This window comes from Salvia hispanica, chromosome 5, assembly GCF_029641045.1.
Source record: "Salvia hispanica isolate PSC_SH4W2 chromosome 5, Shi_PSC_v1, whole genome shotgun sequence".
NCBI classification, from domain to species: domain Eukaryota; kingdom Viridiplantae; phylum Streptophyta; class Magnoliopsida; order Lamiales; family Lamiaceae; genus Salvia; species Salvia hispanica.
Window position 1 is genome coordinate 38822960 of NC_142696.1, and position 17523 is coordinate 38840482.

Consider the following 17523-nt stretch of genomic DNA (forward strand, 5'->3'; position numbering starts at 1 on the left):
ATGAAGCGAAAAAGCAATTAGATTTTGTAATATAGTGCAGTACGATAAGTAAAAGTGAAGAGATGAGAACTGGCATCTCAAGTGACTGATCAATAGTACTAAAAGCAAGTTTGGTTAATTAATTAATACAAAAAACGGGTCAGAATTTAACGACTTGAAGGCAGAGTAATAAAGTAGTGTGCCTTTGCTTTGGCTTGTAGCATATCAAGGCTGCTGTGTCTAAAGCTAGTTTCTTGGCACATTTTCCTGTACTGCCCGCCGTGGCGGCAGCAGCCTCTTACAATTTCAGGAACAATGTTGAGAGAGAGAGAGAGATTTCCTATGACCCCTGCATAGTACTCTCTAGCAAAACTGGGATTACACACACACACACAGCTGGCTGATTTTCAATGACCCCTGCATAGTAATTCTAGCAATCTGGGATTTCACACACACATACAGAGCTTATGTAGGATATATATATCTCAATTCTCAGCAATTAGAAAAATGATGTCAAAACATCCACATCTACAATTGATAACATTAGCCAACCAAGCTGTATGCCTCAACCAATGAAAATTTCAGACTGAAATATGATACAATCAAGCATAAATTCAGCGCCAATTCACTCCATATGCTCATTGCATGAACATCAGCTACTCAAAACTAGTAATCAAAACTCATTGAAGGTAGGAGTAAAGCAAAGATACAACTACTTGCGCGCGATAAACTCTCGAATTTAAGTGAGCAAGATCAAAGACAAAACTATAGACCACAAACATCATGGTTCAAAATTAGGTAGCTCTATCCTGATCTGTGAAGAATTTATCATAAGCCCTTCAATCACAATTGACTAATCCTTCAATGTAAAATTAATCAGCCTGAAAAAACGGCTGAATCTTGCAAAACCTCAGAGGTATTTCAGACTAGAAATTTAATAACTAGCAGCCTCCGAGAAGTGATTGCACAATGAATACAAAACTCAATTACTCAATCATCTGTATCAACCTACCCTGCTTTCATCTTCCTACCGAATTCCAGACAATTTCCAGCAGACATAATATGAACAGAGGTCACATGAGGCACAAGGCAGTATGGATTTGACTTGGCAAACATGCTACAACTCAGTTATAGTTCTAGCTTTCAAAGGCATATCACATGACTACTTCAATAAAAAGTTTAGACTGCTCTAGAATTAATTCAGCAAGCATGCTACAAGAGTACAAGTGATTTATAGTTCTAGATTTTTAGGGCATATCTTGTAAGGATGAGACTGCAATTGTACTTCAATAAACAGTGATCTACTCTAGAATGAGTAAGTTATAGTTCTACTCCCTCCGTCCACGAAATGTAATGGAAAGTGAGTTGAAAAAGTTAGTGGATTGTGGATCCTACTTTTAAAGTATTAGTTTTATAATAAAATGTGAGTAGGAATGGGTTAGTGGAATATGGGGTCCACTACCAAAAATGGTAAAAGTGAAATGGGACAAATTTTGGGGGACGGGCGGAAATAGAAAACTGGGACAAATTTTCGTGGACGGAGGGAGTATCTTTCTAGCCAAATTCTTGATGCTCAATCCTAGCATGTGTAGCAAAGCCATCAATCAATCATATATTAGCAGGTCTAATCGTGTAAAGATTTTACCTATCATGCTACCTGATATTAATTCACCTCTGCCTCTTATGTTTCAAAGAATGCAACCATGTGGCATGGGAAAATGAAGCTTCTCGTTCCTTGCAGTCATCTCCACCACCAAGAACATCGCATCCCACCACTTTCACTATTCAAAGAAATAAATATTCTTAAATGTTAAACTCTATCTTATGGAGTAATTCAATTACAAACACCCATATTTTTTCTTCCACCTGCACATTTGGTCCAAGATTGTGCCAACAGTAGTACTTAATGGAACTAAACAAGCCATTCTAGAACTATGCAATTTACGTCGAAATGGCAAATTTAACTTGGGGTACTAACAGTAAAGACTGGAAATCACAACCTGAAAACTTTCAGAAATAGATCAATGCCATCAAGATGAGCAGCTCATAAATGACTAGTAACTGATAAATTCCAAAGCCATCAAAGCACACAAATACAACATTCGACAAAACATCACTAAACAGTATATGATGCTGAATGGCACAACAATTCAGTGGGAAAAACAACCCTTAATCAAAGATTGTGTAAACAGCTACGCAAATGGAAATTAAACAAACTGGCTAGAGAAAACTAGTCAATGAACATCAAAAGGAGCATTTACAGTGGGGGAATTGACAATTGACATAAGGGTTGGAAATGCATCATAGACACTATTGCTGAACAAAGAGATCAATCTTCACATTTGAAACGAACAGCTGATAGATATTTATGCCAATAAGCAATATCCAAATCAGACATAAATAATGATTCATATTTGAGAAATTCCAAAGTCACCGACTACACTACAAGATTATAGTACTAGTCATCAGCTGAGTTTAAGATGCTAAATGAAACCTCATTTCAGTTAAGCTATAGTTCCATCCAACCATAGATAGCAATATGTGCAAGCAAATATAAATATGCACAATTTCAAAAGTCAAGTTATTTGAATTAGAAATTGCAGAGGGATTAATGACCCATATATACATCCTTTATCAGATAAGCAAATCAACACCTAATATTACTGATAGCAATTGAACAGAAGCAATCAGACAATCCCAAACCCTAATGTTACTGCACAATGACCTCCATCATCCCCACCCAGCATCAGCCATTCCACCCCAACTAACGAAGCTTCCCGTGCGCGAAACCAGGCATGTTAACATAATAAGGCAGCTTCTTCGCTGTGAGCTTCGGTCCGCCCCTCTGCCCCATCTTCCTTATCCCCATCTTCGTTATCCTCTGCTTCCCGAACCTCCCCTTCAGCTTCCATGGCACCAATTCATCATCAAAATCGTAATCGTCCACATCATCATCGTCACCATCACCCTCCACATCCTTCACAACACCATCATCACAGTACTCCTCCGCGTAATCACGAACCACGTAATTAAGCGTCATCTCAACCGGCAGAGTCATCGGTGGAGACACCGACATCGCCTGAATCGCGAGTACATCACTCGCTGACACGAAATCGCGCGGCGTCGGTGCATCCTCATCCACGTCCACGTCTGTTTCGTCGTCGTCAACTTCAGCAGGAACCGGCTCCAGATCGTCTTCGGAAACTGAATCGGCTGTGCTGTTTGCCTCTTCGCTGTCGTAGGAGTACAGATCCTCGTCGTCGGACTGAGACGCGTTGACGAGCTCCCACGCCGACAGAACCTCGTCGCCGACGCCGCACACCTCCGTGGTGCTCGATCCGCCGCTCCTCGCCGCCGATTCAGTGGTTTTCCCCAAAAATCTCATCATTTTCACTGGCGAAATCGGTGGTTTTTCTCTTCGATGGTTTTTTTTCTTCAAAGCGAGTTTCGTGTGCAGAAGGGTATGTGGTTCTCGTTGGGGAAATGTAATTAATTTAAATATAGTGATAAATGAAGCCACGTGGCAGTGATCTGAGAGTTTAGGCGTACCCACATGTACAGCTCGAGTTCCTATTGGTTGAATTTACGTGGCAAGCAAAGGTATCTTGGAGCATAATCCTTTCTTAGTCCTTTTATTAATATTTTCCCTTTTCTTTACCCCATTTTTTATCTTTTGCTTTTTTTTCCCTTACATTTATGTGGAGTATTATGTCTTTTTCTTTGTCGAAAAAAATCTTTGGCAAATTATTGGCAAATTATGTCTTTTTTATCTTCAGTGGAGTATTAACCACTGATGTACCGATCAATTTGATATTGATGGATTTTCCTTCTTGCCTGATGGATATTGTTTTGAATTATTTGATTAACTAAATGTAAAGTCTAATTGAGAGCTTTAGCAAGAAAAATAAAACTGTGGTAGTTTTAAAAAAAAAGTTGGATTTGAACCCAAATTTTGACACATTTATTATGACCACAACTTGGACAAGAAAAAAGAATCACGCAAGAAGTGCTTGTCGTACCTGCATGTGACTCTTGGCATTTTACAAAAATGGATGCTCCAAATCTATTCAAAGATAATAAATACTACTCCACCTATAAGCAAGAATGCTAAATGGTTTGATCATCAAACCTCAACATGACCCAGTAAATGAAGCAACAACAATTGAAACTTTGCTACATCCAAAGAAAAGAGCAGAGATCAAATTTAGGAATTCTCAGAAACATTTTTCCAATGATTCAATCAAGATAAATACAAGGCATACAAAATTGACATATATAAGATGAAATTCGTACGAAAAGGGAACAAAAGAACTTCTGCTATTCCATTTGTTATCAAAATGTGTAAGTGAACATTATATGTATTGAGGAACCCAAATACAGAAGATGATCGAGCTGCGTTCTAAATTTCTTCACAAGTATGATCAAAAGTGAGTTATCACTTATCATGAAGAGGAAATGTGGCCCTTGTAGTGCAAATAATGTTTCGTAATCCAACTGTGTATACTCGTGGAAGATAACAACGTACCTTGGATTAATGTCTCCGGAAATTTCTAAGGTTCCAAAACCTCGTTTCCAACCCAATACAACAGTAAAACATCGATGAATTGCAGTTGGTAGTCACAGACACTCATGCATGTAGGTACTTAAATCTTGCGCCTTATAAGAAATGGAGTAGAGAAACTTGAAATAAACTGGAACATATATGTAGTAAACTGACCTTTTTTTGCATAACTAAGCTTAAAGAAGACTCTGGAAGCATACAGAAACTTATGCAACATAGCCTCAAGCCCCGGCTTGTCCTCGTCTTCTTTCTCCTGCACATTAGGTATTCTCACTTGCTTAACTTCAAGCGAGTTCCAATGCAAGAAACATGATGCCATGTGGTATGTTTAGAACTCAAAATACATATATTTGTAGCTTAAAAACTAAAGATTGCATCAGTTTATTAATTGGTGAGATATAGGCATTGAGCAAGGATATTTTGGCGGGAGCATAAACCGGACCGAAACTTACTTGCCCCTAGTTGTGCATTAACTTCGGCTGGGAAGCCCTTGTCAAGTTTCTCTCTTTGGTTCAATGCCTGTAATGTCAAGAAACATAGTACAGTAATTACTAACTAAGAAGAAAGGTTGTTAACTTGTAGTGGAAAAGCACGAATACATTATCTGTACGAGTGAAGATACAAAGGACGTACTATTTGCCTGAGGATGAGAGCCTATGGGCTATGGATCTCTGCTGGGAGGCCAAGGTATATCTTCCTCTTCATCAACGATGGGCTACAAAATAGCCTTAAGCACATCAGTTGTCGACTATGTTTTTTCCTAAGGGGATCGAAGAAGCAATAAACAAGCCCTAATCCATATTCAGAAAGTGCTTCATCCTTGCAACAATAATGCTCAAATCAAAATGCCTATGACTTTAGTTTTGTGGATACGACAATCCACCATGTTCATCAGTACTGCAGCCATTTCTTCGCAATCTTTCTGTGAATGGAAACTAAAACAATAGCTAGTCAGAAAGAATCTGTAGATTACATAAATATAAACACCAACCACATCCAAAATCGTTCCTTGTCATAAAGAGAATCTAGCTGCAAGCAGTATCAGAAATCCATCGTTGAAAGGATATAGTGGAAGAATTATTGCCTGCCAAAGTAACAAAAATGAGCTTTAAAAAAATATAGAATAAAAGTTGGTGTTAGGAATAATATTGAGAATGTAATTCTACCAAATGTATGACACTGGACATACAGGGAACTTATCAGCAATGCATATAAAAATCAGTTTGTGCATACAACGCGGGCAGTGAGTCCTGTGGCGGAAGAACTGAAATCAGCAACATATTATGATGCTTTTCGAAGCAATTATTATTATGCTTTATATCAAAGAGAAGACTTGGAGAAATCCTCAAATTTGATATGGATACATAATGCACTGTTGAGTTGATCAACACAGGGAACGACCCTACTTACTTCCCTGTCATCTGCATCCTGTATTATGGCTATTAGTCGATCCACAGTCTTTGTAACGATAATTTCAGCGTTCTTATCGACTGCACAGATCAAACTCCTCCTGTTTATTAGATCAAAGCCAGAATGCGCAATCAATACCCTCCATCTACCTAACAGAACAATTTCATACCATAATCTGGAAGAATAAATTCATCACGAATATGGTTTTCGACTTGTGTCTTTCTACAAGCTTACTTTTTTTTAGAATGTGAAATTTAGAACCACAGTCAATTCTTGAATACATTTAAACATAGCATACAAATTGTTAGGGCATGCCATCCCAATTTACACACACCAATTAAACTTTCTCATTATTTTCACTTAGGAAGGTTTAGCAAAATCTATTCGGAGGCATTGATTTGAGTGATAAGGCATGATTAATAAGTTAATAACTTAATAAAATGCCTGGTTCCTCACATAGCAGGGGAATTCAGCTATAGTAATGAAGGAGTTAAAAAAAGAATGTTTATAAGATCGTTAATGTGATTTCCAAATGAAACCTCAACAACGAAAAAGTAGAAAGGACAGAATTGAAGAATACCTCTTGCTTCCATTCCATCCTACAAAATTCAATGAAGTAAAATTTGGGCATCCTATTGTTCCATCTCCTACACTGCAAAAACTGAAAAACAGATAACGCATGACAAAAACAGAGATTTATTTCTCCTATTTAGCAAAAATGAAATCTTTCTAGTGCCCATCAAACTGATGATTTAACATGTTAGAAGTTAGAAGAAAACAAAGCTTAAATCTGCACAGAATCAAGTAAGAGCCCCAACTATCTTAAATGTGCAGGATGAAGTAAGAAGACAACTAATAAACCAAACATACTCGAATTAGTTAATAGGTCTTGTATCATTACTAATATGCCTAACACGCATAGGATCAATACTCTCTTAGTAAAAGAATGAGTATGCAATGTTTTTGAATCTAGCAACACATTACTTTGTAGTCTCTAACTATTCATTGTTCTTTCAATTTAGTACACCTATTTACTTTTCGCATTTTAATTCGATTTTCCCATCTAACACTAACAGAGCGAGGAAAGAGAGACATTTTCAGTGGAATTCAGCTAAAACATTTGCAGAATATTTTTAATGTAGGAAGATCAAAGAAGCAAGGAGTTTTTATTGCGGCCCATTGCTCTCAAGTAAATGGGCCTAACTTCTATTCTTATTGAAATTTAATCTGTATTTTTAGATGAAATGGATATCGCTTATAAACTGATCCTTTTTGTTGAAAAAATATTTAATGAAAATAAACACTAATAACTCTTCATGAATCTTGGTGATAAAACTTTTAAAAAATAGAAAATTTAAAAATGTAGAGATGATGGGATTTGAACTCTATGTATATCATTTCAAATTTGAACGCTCTTTCAATTGAACTATATACTATCTACCATAGTTTAAATATGACCCTTTATTAAATGTATAAATCCGTTAAATATGACCAATTGGGCTACAACCCGTAATTGTAATTTATTCTTTTATTTTATTATACATTTGTTATGATATAAAAAATGATTTATGAAAATAAATGAATAATTATATAAAAATTAAAAAAAAACAATTGGAGCTGATGGTATTTGAAACCAATGAGGATCACCTACTGCTTTTCCTGTACCATCACTTACTCCGCCCCTCACAAACATAAAATATGTGGAGCAGGAGGATGGTGTAGGAAAAACATGATTCCCACTGATTTGCAACCTACATTATTCAAGATTTGAATGCTCTGTCAATTGAGCTATATTGTAGAGTTGAAAAATAATCATTTATTTAAGTCAAAATCCGTAACAAAAGAAAAGATTAAAAATGAATCATAATGCGTTAAAATAATAAAATGGATTTCACATTTCACCCTAAATGGATTTCTGTGATGCTCTACTGTAAGTTTGTAACTGAATCATATCCGTTTAACAAGCAGAGAAAAAAAAAAAACTGAGGAATTAAATAATTTGGTGATGGTGAGATTTGAAACCTATTTTAACTTCAAACATTGAATGCTCTGCCAATTGAGCTACATCACCTAACTGAAATGTAGTCCTTTAAAACAACTTATAAAATGTATGGATTAAATTGACAGGCTTTATATTTACAAATATGTTATAAATAAGTAAAGAGAAACATTGAAAAATTAAACAAATAATCTAGCACAAATGCTTCTTACTTATCAAATTTACAAAAGGGAGTGATTACCCACGCGTGAAACACGTCGGGCATGCAAAATGCGAAGTTCCAACGATCACAACAGTAATATCAAAACATGCTAGAGATTCTATAACCAGAGAAGTTATGTTCAAATGTCGATTGCAAAAGACCACAAGGATATTTTTCGATTCCAAGAACACCCGGGTAGATAACTCCTCCATCTAGGTTTATCTGATCTAAAATGTGTGTTTTTATCATGTGTTTCATATTAGGTTTATCTGATCTAAAATGTGTGTTTTTATCATGTGTTGTCTTATTTATCTTTCCTACCAAACTACCCCTAAGTGTTGAGTCTTATTTGCAAGATGAACCAAATATGTATGAGTGCAAGTGGCGGAGTGAGGCTCGTCACATCCTTGCATCGCTTTAATGCTTTATACTGATAAAGAAGCTATTATTTTGAAACAAATACTCCCTCCGTCCCAGAGAAGTTGGCATACTTTGAAAATGACACAAGATTTTAGGTGGTTTTGTTTTGTGTGCTAAATGGAGAGAGAAAATATAATTTTTATATTCATGTGAGAGAGAACTTTTTCCAAAAAGGGAAATGTGACATCTTTTGTGAGACAAACTAAAAAAGGAAAGTGTATCATCTTTTGTGGGATGGAAGGAGTACAAATTAATGTTGAGTGATTCGTGCATCTGAACTTACAAATGAGAAATATAGAAATTTCAAGAATATTTATTATGTACATGAACCACATATAATTGGCTTCTCTACGTATATGAGGGACACATTGGCCTCAAGAACCGATCTACAATCTCTATGAATTAAGGGCATCGACCACTAATTAGGTATGTTTTCGAAAATAACTTTGGAGAGGCCCAATTATCTATCTCATATTTTCTGGAGTTTCAATTTGTTTTATTTCATGAAGTGAGTCTCATACTTTTCAAAATTATAATTATTGATCAACAAATAAAACTTTTTTTATCCAACTGTCTCCTGCCGTCACGAACCACTATATATGAGTATGATTTTTCAAACACAATTACTTCATCTCAGCAGTAAAAATTCCCCCACTTTTTCTTCTCCTTCACGTTGAATTGAAAGGTGATGCAGCAAATGGCATAATCGTAATCTTCTGTTTATTAGGTGAGGATCCAAGAGATTTTCAAGATATTTCTCATATCTATATATATCACCGTGATTGGATAAGGTGTGATTTGTCAATTAGTGCCACACAATTTCATTTTCTAATAAAAAAGAAAGAAAAAAGTAGTGGGTTTGTGAATATATATTGAGTTTATTTGCAAGGGGTTTCAATATATTATAATAGTGTGGGTCGAGTTTGGATGCACCCAGAATAAAATTTCGGAGTGACACATATTGCGTGTTTGATTTTTTATATTAGTATTGAATCTAAATTGCGTGTTTCTTTGAAATAGTAAGTTGAAGAAGAAGAATTTGTAAGCAATATTATTGTAGAAACAGTTACCCCACTCCCACAAATAATGCAGGAGTGCTAAGCATAAACGTCCGAATTCAAGCCCAAGACGTAAGCTTTGAGTTTTGAATTAATTCAGAATTTACTGTATGATCATTGATTCAGTTCGGAAGGTTGACCCAAATAACCCGAAACTTAAACAGATTAGAGGCCACGATTCAGTCCGGTTCGTCAAATGCTTGAACCGTAACCGGCCTGGATACCGGTTATCCGGTTCCGGTTTAACCGCCGGTTACTGCCGGTTCTGGTTCCGGTTACTAACCGCCGGTTTTTCAGCGGTTCCTAACCGGTTCCAGTTCTTATTTTTTTTATTTATTTAAATCTTATAGTTATAACTTTTAAATTCTATAGTAAAATCCAAAGAGACTTTGAAAACGGTCGAAAACCGCCGGTTTTCTGACGGAACCGCCGGTTTGTGTCAGAAAACCGCCGGTTTCTGACCGAAAATCGGCGGTTTCCGACACCTTTTCAGACCCTACGCCTGCAACCCTATGCCTACGTCTGTAACCCTAGCCCTGAACCGTCAGGAACCGGCGGTTTTGTGTCAGAAACCGGCGGTTTTCTGACACAAACTGACGGTTTTCCGACCGTTTTCAGCCCTACGCTTGCAACCCTAGGAACCTACCGGCGACGGCTACATTTTCTCGGTTAACCGGCATTTCCGAACCGGCGGTTAACCGCCGGTTCCGGTTTCATATTTTTTGAACCGTAACCGGCCCGTTATAAACCTAAACCGGATTTCGAACCGGAACCGTCGTCCGATTCCGGTTTCGGTTCCGACCCGCCGGTTGGGAACCCGCGGTTAACCGCCGGTCCGGTTGGGTTTGGCCACCTCTATTTATTATTTAGAGTCTAAAAAATTTAAAGTTTGAAAAATTCACAACTTTAAGTAATTCAAAATTAGCCCGATTAAGTTAACTCTCATTAATTAGTTTTCAACTTTTATTTCATTTTTCAAGTTTTTGAAAATTAGTAAAGTAAATCTCTTTTATTAAACATATCTAAAGAAATGTTTTGATTCATTATTTAAAAGTTATTATATTCATTATTTTATAGTATTAATTATTATACTGCTATTACTTATCTTACAACTATCCTAAAAATTATACACCATCAGTCCTATAAGAGAATATACGTACTTTAGTTGGGTATGAGTTTTATACTCATGCAATTAATAAAGTAAATACAATATTATTAGTAGAGAATAAGTCCCCATCTCAATAAAAGAAAAAGAGTGTTTAAAATTATAAAGTAATCCCTCTATCCCATTAAATATGCAACGTTTGCTTTTGCACACTTGTTTTGGAAAAATTATACTCCCTCCATTTTTTAAAAATAGCAAATATTTTCATTTTGGGCCGTTTTTTAAAAGTAGAAACTTTAGAATCTTTATATTTTCGAACATGGACCCCACAATTTACTAATTCTACTTTCACTACTTTTTCTCTCTTACTTTACTCATTTTTCTTTTTTCTCTCTTACTTTACCAATTCTTGTCACCTATTTTACTAATTGTGCATTTTAACCCGTGTCATTTCAAATGTTTCTATTTTTTGAATACGGAGAGAGTAATAAATGACTAAAGTGGTGAAAAAATAAAGTACTAAGAAAGAGAATAATGTAGAGGAGAGTCCCATTTACATTACTCTCTTTTTTTACTTTATTTTTATTCCACTTTAATTATTTATTATCATTTTTTTAAAATATGTGTGAAAAAATAAACATTTCATATTTAATGGAACAAAGGGAGTAGCAATTTAAAAAGGAAATAATACATACTCTCAGAGACAGAGGAGTATGTAACAATTAAAAAGATAATTATTAGAAAAAATATACCTTCATCTCTAACTGAGTTACTATATTAGTTTCAAGTTGAAATAACATTCACGTACATGTATTTATTTATTATAGATATAAAAATATTAACAAAACTATAATACTCTCTCCACAAGTGAACAATTTCTTTTCGCCATTAAATTTAATAAAATAATACAGTATTTATTGAGCTAAGTGAGAGAATGAAATATAAGAAAGAATAGTAAGAAGGAGATTAAATAAGAATGAATAAGAGCATTTACAAGGGGAAAGGTAAAGCATTATAACAACAATATTTGCCTTATTTTTATGAAAAATCATTTTTCAACGAGAAATGTATTTGAGAATGTATTATACACTTTTTTCTTATTTTAAAGAGATATCTTTTCCTCTCCATCAGTAAAGAGGTAAAATCTTATAAATATTATATTTGCTTCTTTTTATGAAAAATTATTCTAAAAGGGGAATGTATTATACACATTTTTCTTATTTTGAAGATGTATCATGTATCATTAACTCTCCACCAATTGAGAGGTAAAATCGTATAATTATCATATTTGTCTTCTTTTCATGGAAAATTATTTTCTAATGGAAAGATATTTGAAAAGGTATGCTTTAAAATACATATTGTATTATTTTAAAAAATAGTTACATTTATATGTTTTCACTTTAAAATTTCTTATTTTTTAAAAGGAATATTTTTCTTATTAGAAAATAGTTAATTTTTACGTTTTCACTTTAAATTTCTTGCTTTTTAAAAGGAATATTTTTCGTTTTTGAGAAAGTAGATAGATGGTATATTTTTATTACGTACTATGTCATTCTTCAAATCTAATAGGCCTAGTAAATTAGTTCGAAATCCAGAAATATAGGGTTAATATTGACTATTCATAATCCGAAAAAATATAGCCCATATCCATAACTAAATAGCTTGACAATATGAGCGAGTTAGACAATTGACATCTTTAATCACACGTATACATAATAGAGGTAGATACCAACAAAATAATACATTATAGAGATAGATACCAACGAATAATTTCTAAATGGAAACTTGGTCTTGGCCAACCAAAACGAAACCCAGGTGTTTGGAAAGTAAGATTGGTTTTATTAGTTTGACACCACTTTTATGTCGTAATTCTCATGCAAATTTACTACTCCCTCCGTCCCATTAAAAATGCAACGTTTACTTTTGTGCACTTGTTTTGAAAAAATTATAATAAATAACTAAAGTGGTGAAAAAATAAAGTAAGAGAGAGATTAGTGTAGAGGAGAATCCCCTTTATATTATTCTCTTTTTTACTTTATTTTTTCTCCACTTTAACTATTTATTATTATTTTTTCAAAACATGTGTGAAAAAACAAACGTTTCATTTCTAATGGGACAAAGGGAGTATAATACGTGTGAGCAGAAGAGAAGCGATGAATAGTTTAAGCCATGTTTGGTATGACTCATCCCATTAGGATACTAAAATATCTCCGTAACGGCCGATGATCTGGATATCAACTTCAATTATTTTTTAACTTCAATTCTGACTTGGAAATGGGAAAAACCGAAAAAGTATTGGCCGTGAGTTTGAAACTAGAGCATAATTTTCATTTCCTGAAATAATATTATCTCTCCTAAGTTAGAGTCAGTGAACGTGATATCAGATGTATGTATATATAGGCTTACAAACATAGTTTGAAATGTTCTAAAATTTTGGTGGATTTATTTGAAAAAAGATAGTCCAAAGATAACCTTCAGAAATAAATTTCTAACTTATCTTGAAGTCAGTGGCTCAGTGCAAATTAAAATATTACCTCAACCAGAAGTTACGATTGGCTACAAGATTAGGCTAAACGTTTCGATGGTCAAACTCAACACCAAATATACATATGTTATGGAAATAATAAAGTATGCATATATCAAATTTAATTTCAATAGTCACGGAAAATATTAAAAACGCCAAAGAAAAAAAATAATTCAAAACCACCAAAAAATATCCAAATGGCCCAAGTGACATAAACCCACTAGCCCCACGTAGGGAGAAAAAAAACAAAAAAGGAAGAAAGACTAAATCTTTTAAAATATAGAGTTTTTATGATACAGGTGTAGACAGAGAAAATCAATCATAATGAATAAGTTTGTTGGTTGGAGAAGTATTAATTCCATTCCCCACTTGGAAATGGAGTTAAACCAATAGGTAGCCTAGCTAAGAGCCGGGAAACTTTAAAGCAAAATAATGGTGAAAGCAACCTGTTTTGGTTGCCCATGACATTTTTGTCATTGTATTTGGACCTAGGCATATTAATCTTAGCCAGACAGATTTTAAGTGCACTGGACCAACAGCACAGTAGAATTCCCCCTTCTCCTACACTAAGAGCCATGCTCTAGATATCAATTATTCCCTTTTGAAATGGTGTACGTATACATGGAAATGAGACTGCAGTGATCAATGAATATGGATGAATGAATGAACAGATAAAACCCCCCCTATCCCATACAGCTAGGCCCCCCTTACCCCATTTTTCCCCATCTTTAGGCAAACCAGTGTCGAAGAGTAAGAGATTTAGGGATGAAATATCAAATGAGATTCTTATAAAAGTGTTCCATCTTTTATCGTGACGCGATCATTACATGCCACATGAATAAGAGGCATCACGGATATTTTGTTGTTGTATATTAATATCCTTCCTACATTAAATATAAGACACCATTTGCAATAAAGGATCCCAAATTCCCAATTGTTGAAATAGAGCAATATAGCAGCCCATCTCTAAATAAGGCCAACTAGATTTCTTGCATATGTAGCTGTAGCTGTGGCCAACCCACCCCCGGGGTGGGTGGGGTGGGGTGGGGTGAGGTGGGGGGCATAGACAGACAAGACAGAAGATAGATAGACAAGAATATTGGCAATTTGAATGATCTTTTTTCGAGAGCTTTCCATAAAAGTCAGAAGGAAAATGAATTCCTGGTAGCTTAGCTGTGCCTTCCACCCTACCCATATGCCCATAAAAGTTGTCTCTTTCCTCATTCAATCCTACCAAAGTTACCAGCCATCTCTTTATAATTCCAACCAGCACTATGTTTAACTAAACATATTCTCACAGAGAGGTACACCCCCATAAAAACACACAGAAGCATGAACAATTAAAGACTTCAAGTACAAAAACTGGACTTACAGAAGCTGCCACGATGAAGATTCAATGCGACGTTTGTGGGAAAGAAGCAGCGTCCGTATTCTGCACCGCGGATGAAGCTGCCCTCTGCCAGAACTGCGACAACAGAGTTCATAACGCCAATAAGCTGGCTAGCAAGCACCCTCGTTTCTCTCTTCTTAATCCTCAGTTGAAAGAATCTCCCCGCTGCGACATTTGCCAGGTTTATTAACGTACATTGTCGTTAACATGTTTCGAATCACCACATCAGTGTCAAGAGTTTAAGTCTTTAGAGCAACAAACTATTAATTTGATGAGTATTTGCTATGAAAAAAAATATTAATCATCTGTAGTTCATACTTGTGCAGGAAAGACAAGCATTACTGTTCTGTCAAGAAGACAGGGCTTTACTTTGTCGAGATTGTGATATACCAATACACAAGGCCAACGAACTCACCAAGAAGCATAACAGATTTCTTCTAACAGGGGTTAAGCTTTCTGCAGCCGTTACTACGCATCAAGGTGCTACATCGTCCAGTGAAAGAGAGATCAAAACCTCAGCTGCTAATGCAAGCTCAAATGCAAATTGTTCAGAGACATCATCGAATCCTATGAGGGGGAATGAGCCGAGCCTACCCGTCAGTGAGCAAGCTTCAGACTCGACCAGTAGCATATCGGAGTACTTAATAGAGACTATCCCCGGTTGGCATGTTGAAGACTTGATGGATCCTTCTTCCCATTACGGTTACTGTAAGATTTGCTTCTCCAACCAACAAACTTATTCATTATAATGGTTAAAAAACATCAGTTCCTCCCGAAAATCAATGATCCAATCAGACCATATGTGCAACTATTCTTTATACAGAGTTGTTTATAGTATGAGTTGTAAATTGTAATAGTAATAATAGCTCCTAATATCTCTTCGTCAATGTCTTAGGGAGAGTTTAACACGTTAAAAATATCACCTTGCCCTTTACTTATGAATCATTTTTCAATGAATTTGCAGATTGATGAGGTCACATCTTTATCAAATGAATAATCCAGATCAACCTTGGGTGTTTTCAGCAAAAGGCATGTACAAGATCAAGTTCAAAACACAAGAGGTACAAGGATTTAGGATAAATATGGTTTTGATATCCCAAGTCAGGTCACTATCAGTCAACATGTGAAAGGATTTGGAGAAGAACGACAGGAGGAAAGCCTCTACTGGTTATTCCATGTCTATTTAATCTTCTTCCTTTTTTCTCATTCTGTGGTCCCTCCTCGCCGCTCTTTATTAAGTAACAAAGTAAGGCACAATTTAATGACCTAAACTGAATTCTTCTATCCTTTTGTTTGCAGCTCCTCTCAAAGAGGATAAATGTTTTTGATCAAACCCCTTTTCCCCCACGCCAATCTAAGTGGAAAGGTTTATTTTGTGTTTCTAGGTAAAAAATTATTTATTTTTTGGTCAAGCTACCACTACTCCAAACTAGGTTGCAAATGACTTGTGCTTCTTTTTTTTGCACACAGAATTTGTTGTAACTTTCTGTATCTCACTAATCAACTTATCCACATAGACAAGATATGGAATTAGTTTTAACCCTGAAAACAATCTCTCTAAAGTTGAACATACCTCTAGTAAAAAAACACAGTACATATTATGTGTACACCTTATAATTACACTCGCACTAGCACTAGATTCCATAAGTTTATTAGTGCAAGCTCTCATACATCTAATTAATTATCATCTAGAAAGATCATTATTAGAGCACTACCTCCCGTGGCAATAAATCACAATAAATACCTTACACAGTCAAATCGAAATGTTTGCAGGCGTATCTAAAGTCGGCAGAGAATTATTATTTTTATCTTTTTGGAGAAATCAACAGCATTAACTCAGTGGCAAATAAACTGTCTCCGATCTCTGAATTCTGAAAGTCTAGTCGAAGAAGTTAACTTATACAAACAAAATATTGCAGTCATGTAATCCAAAAGTATAAGACTAGGACCGAATTTCTAACAAAATAGAAACTGTGAGCAGCAATCATAAAAGTCCAACAGATCGCAATCAAACATAAAACTGAAGCAGCTAGAAAACAAGACATTGAATAAGCATCAAACAACATCTAAAAAATAAAATCATGAGAAATCATCTCTAATCGCTAAATTGGCAAATACCTTGTGAGCAAGGGGTTGAGATATGCAGAAGTATTCCCCTGCCTTACTATTATACACCTGATTCAATGTGTTCATAGTATTTCGCAACGACGGACGGCGCCGTTGAAACAATCGGCCGTGGAATACGGCAGCTTGAAGGCTGAAGACGATGGAGCAACAGCGCGGGAGGTAGAAATGCGCAGTAAGCAAAAAAAGCGTGGGAAGTTTGAATTTGGGATTTTAATTAAGAACGCTTCCATTTAAATCCACTCCCAAAATACCTCATGAATTTATTTAGTTACAATTATTTTAAAGCATAATATTAGGGTTGGGCTTTTCTTTGAGCCGTCCATTATGTGATGGGCCACATAAGCCCCAAATTAAATTAGATTGCAATTTTTATATGAAGGTTATAACTAGGCATGTCAAAATGGATATTGGGTATTGGATATCCGATATTCAAATCCGAAAAAGTCGGATAATTGGATATCCGAAATCCAATTTTTCGGGTATCGGATCGGGATCGGGTAGTGAAAATTTTGGATTATCGGGTATCGGGTTACCCGATATCCGATCGGGTATACCCGAATTATCTGATTTATCCGATTTATTTTCTAAAATTAATAAATTATATTTTTATTATAATCAAATGTAATTTAATTTCTTAACTACAATTTAATTAATACTTAATAGTATATAAGATATGTAATTTAATTTTTTAATTACATTTTAATTTCATTGACTTGTGATATTTTGAATTTTTTATGATATTATTGTT

At 35.2% G+C, this 17523-nt stretch overlaps 3 protein-coding genes and 1 long non-coding RNA gene across 8 annotated transcripts; 1 reads left to right on the forward strand and 3 right to left on the reverse strand.

The window, feature by feature from the left end:
• Positions 1–2546: 2546 nt before the first annotated feature.
• Positions 2547–3451, reverse strand: LOC125189359 (prostatic spermine-binding-like protein). Its single transcript, XM_048086644.2, has one exon. It carries the CDS (start codon positions 3365–3367, stop codon positions 2744–2746), a length of 624 nt encoding a protein of 207 aa, XP_047942601.1. The 5' UTR covers positions 3368–3451; the 3' UTR covers positions 2547–2743.
• A 787-nt stretch (positions 3452–4238) lies between these two features.
• On the reverse strand, positions 4239–7082 carry LOC125189360 (uncharacterized). 4 transcript variants are annotated; one of them, XM_089059502.1, is made up of 7 exons: positions 6531–7082; positions 5951–6050; positions 5730–5804; positions 5532–5624; positions 5174–5255; positions 4993–5059; positions 4239–4793 (listed from the first exon to the last, which is right to left on the reverse strand). In XM_089059502.1, the coding sequence occupies exons 1-4, from the start codon at positions 6629–6631 to the stop codon at positions 5553–5555; spliced, it is 348 nt and encodes a 115-aa protein (XP_088915628.1). In that variant the 5' UTR covers positions 6632–7082; the 3' UTR covers positions 4239–4793; positions 4993–5059; positions 5174–5255; positions 5532–5552. The 4 variants fall into 4 exon arrangements, with proteins under 4 accessions (XP_088915628.1, XP_088915627.1, XP_088915629.1 ...); XM_089059501.1 differs by having other exon boundaries at positions 5514–5624; positions 6531–7081; XM_089059503.1 differs by having other exon boundaries at positions 5174–5624; positions 5707–5804; positions 6531–7081.
• A 7561-nt stretch (positions 7083–14643) lies between these two features.
• LOC125190706 (B-box zinc finger protein 20-like) lies at positions 14644–16022 on the forward strand. The gene is made up of 3 exons (XM_048088077.2): positions 14644–14829; positions 14975–15356; positions 15613–16022. Exons 1-3 carry the CDS (start codon positions 14644–14646, stop codon positions 15615–15617), a joined length of 573 nt encoding a protein of 190 aa, XP_047944034.1. The 3' UTR covers positions 15618–16022.
• Positions 14684–16990, reverse strand: LOC148926810 (uncharacterized). Of its 2 annotated transcripts, none has more exons than XR_016130467.1 (3): positions 16767–16990; positions 15064–15366; positions 14684–14813 (listed from the first exon to the last, which is right to left on the reverse strand). It is a non-coding gene; the product is annotated as an uncharacterized LOC148926810 (long non-coding RNA). The 2 variants fall into 2 exon arrangements; XR_016130466.1 differs by having other exon boundaries at positions 15064–15383.
• Positions 16991–17523: the final 533 nt, after the last annotated feature.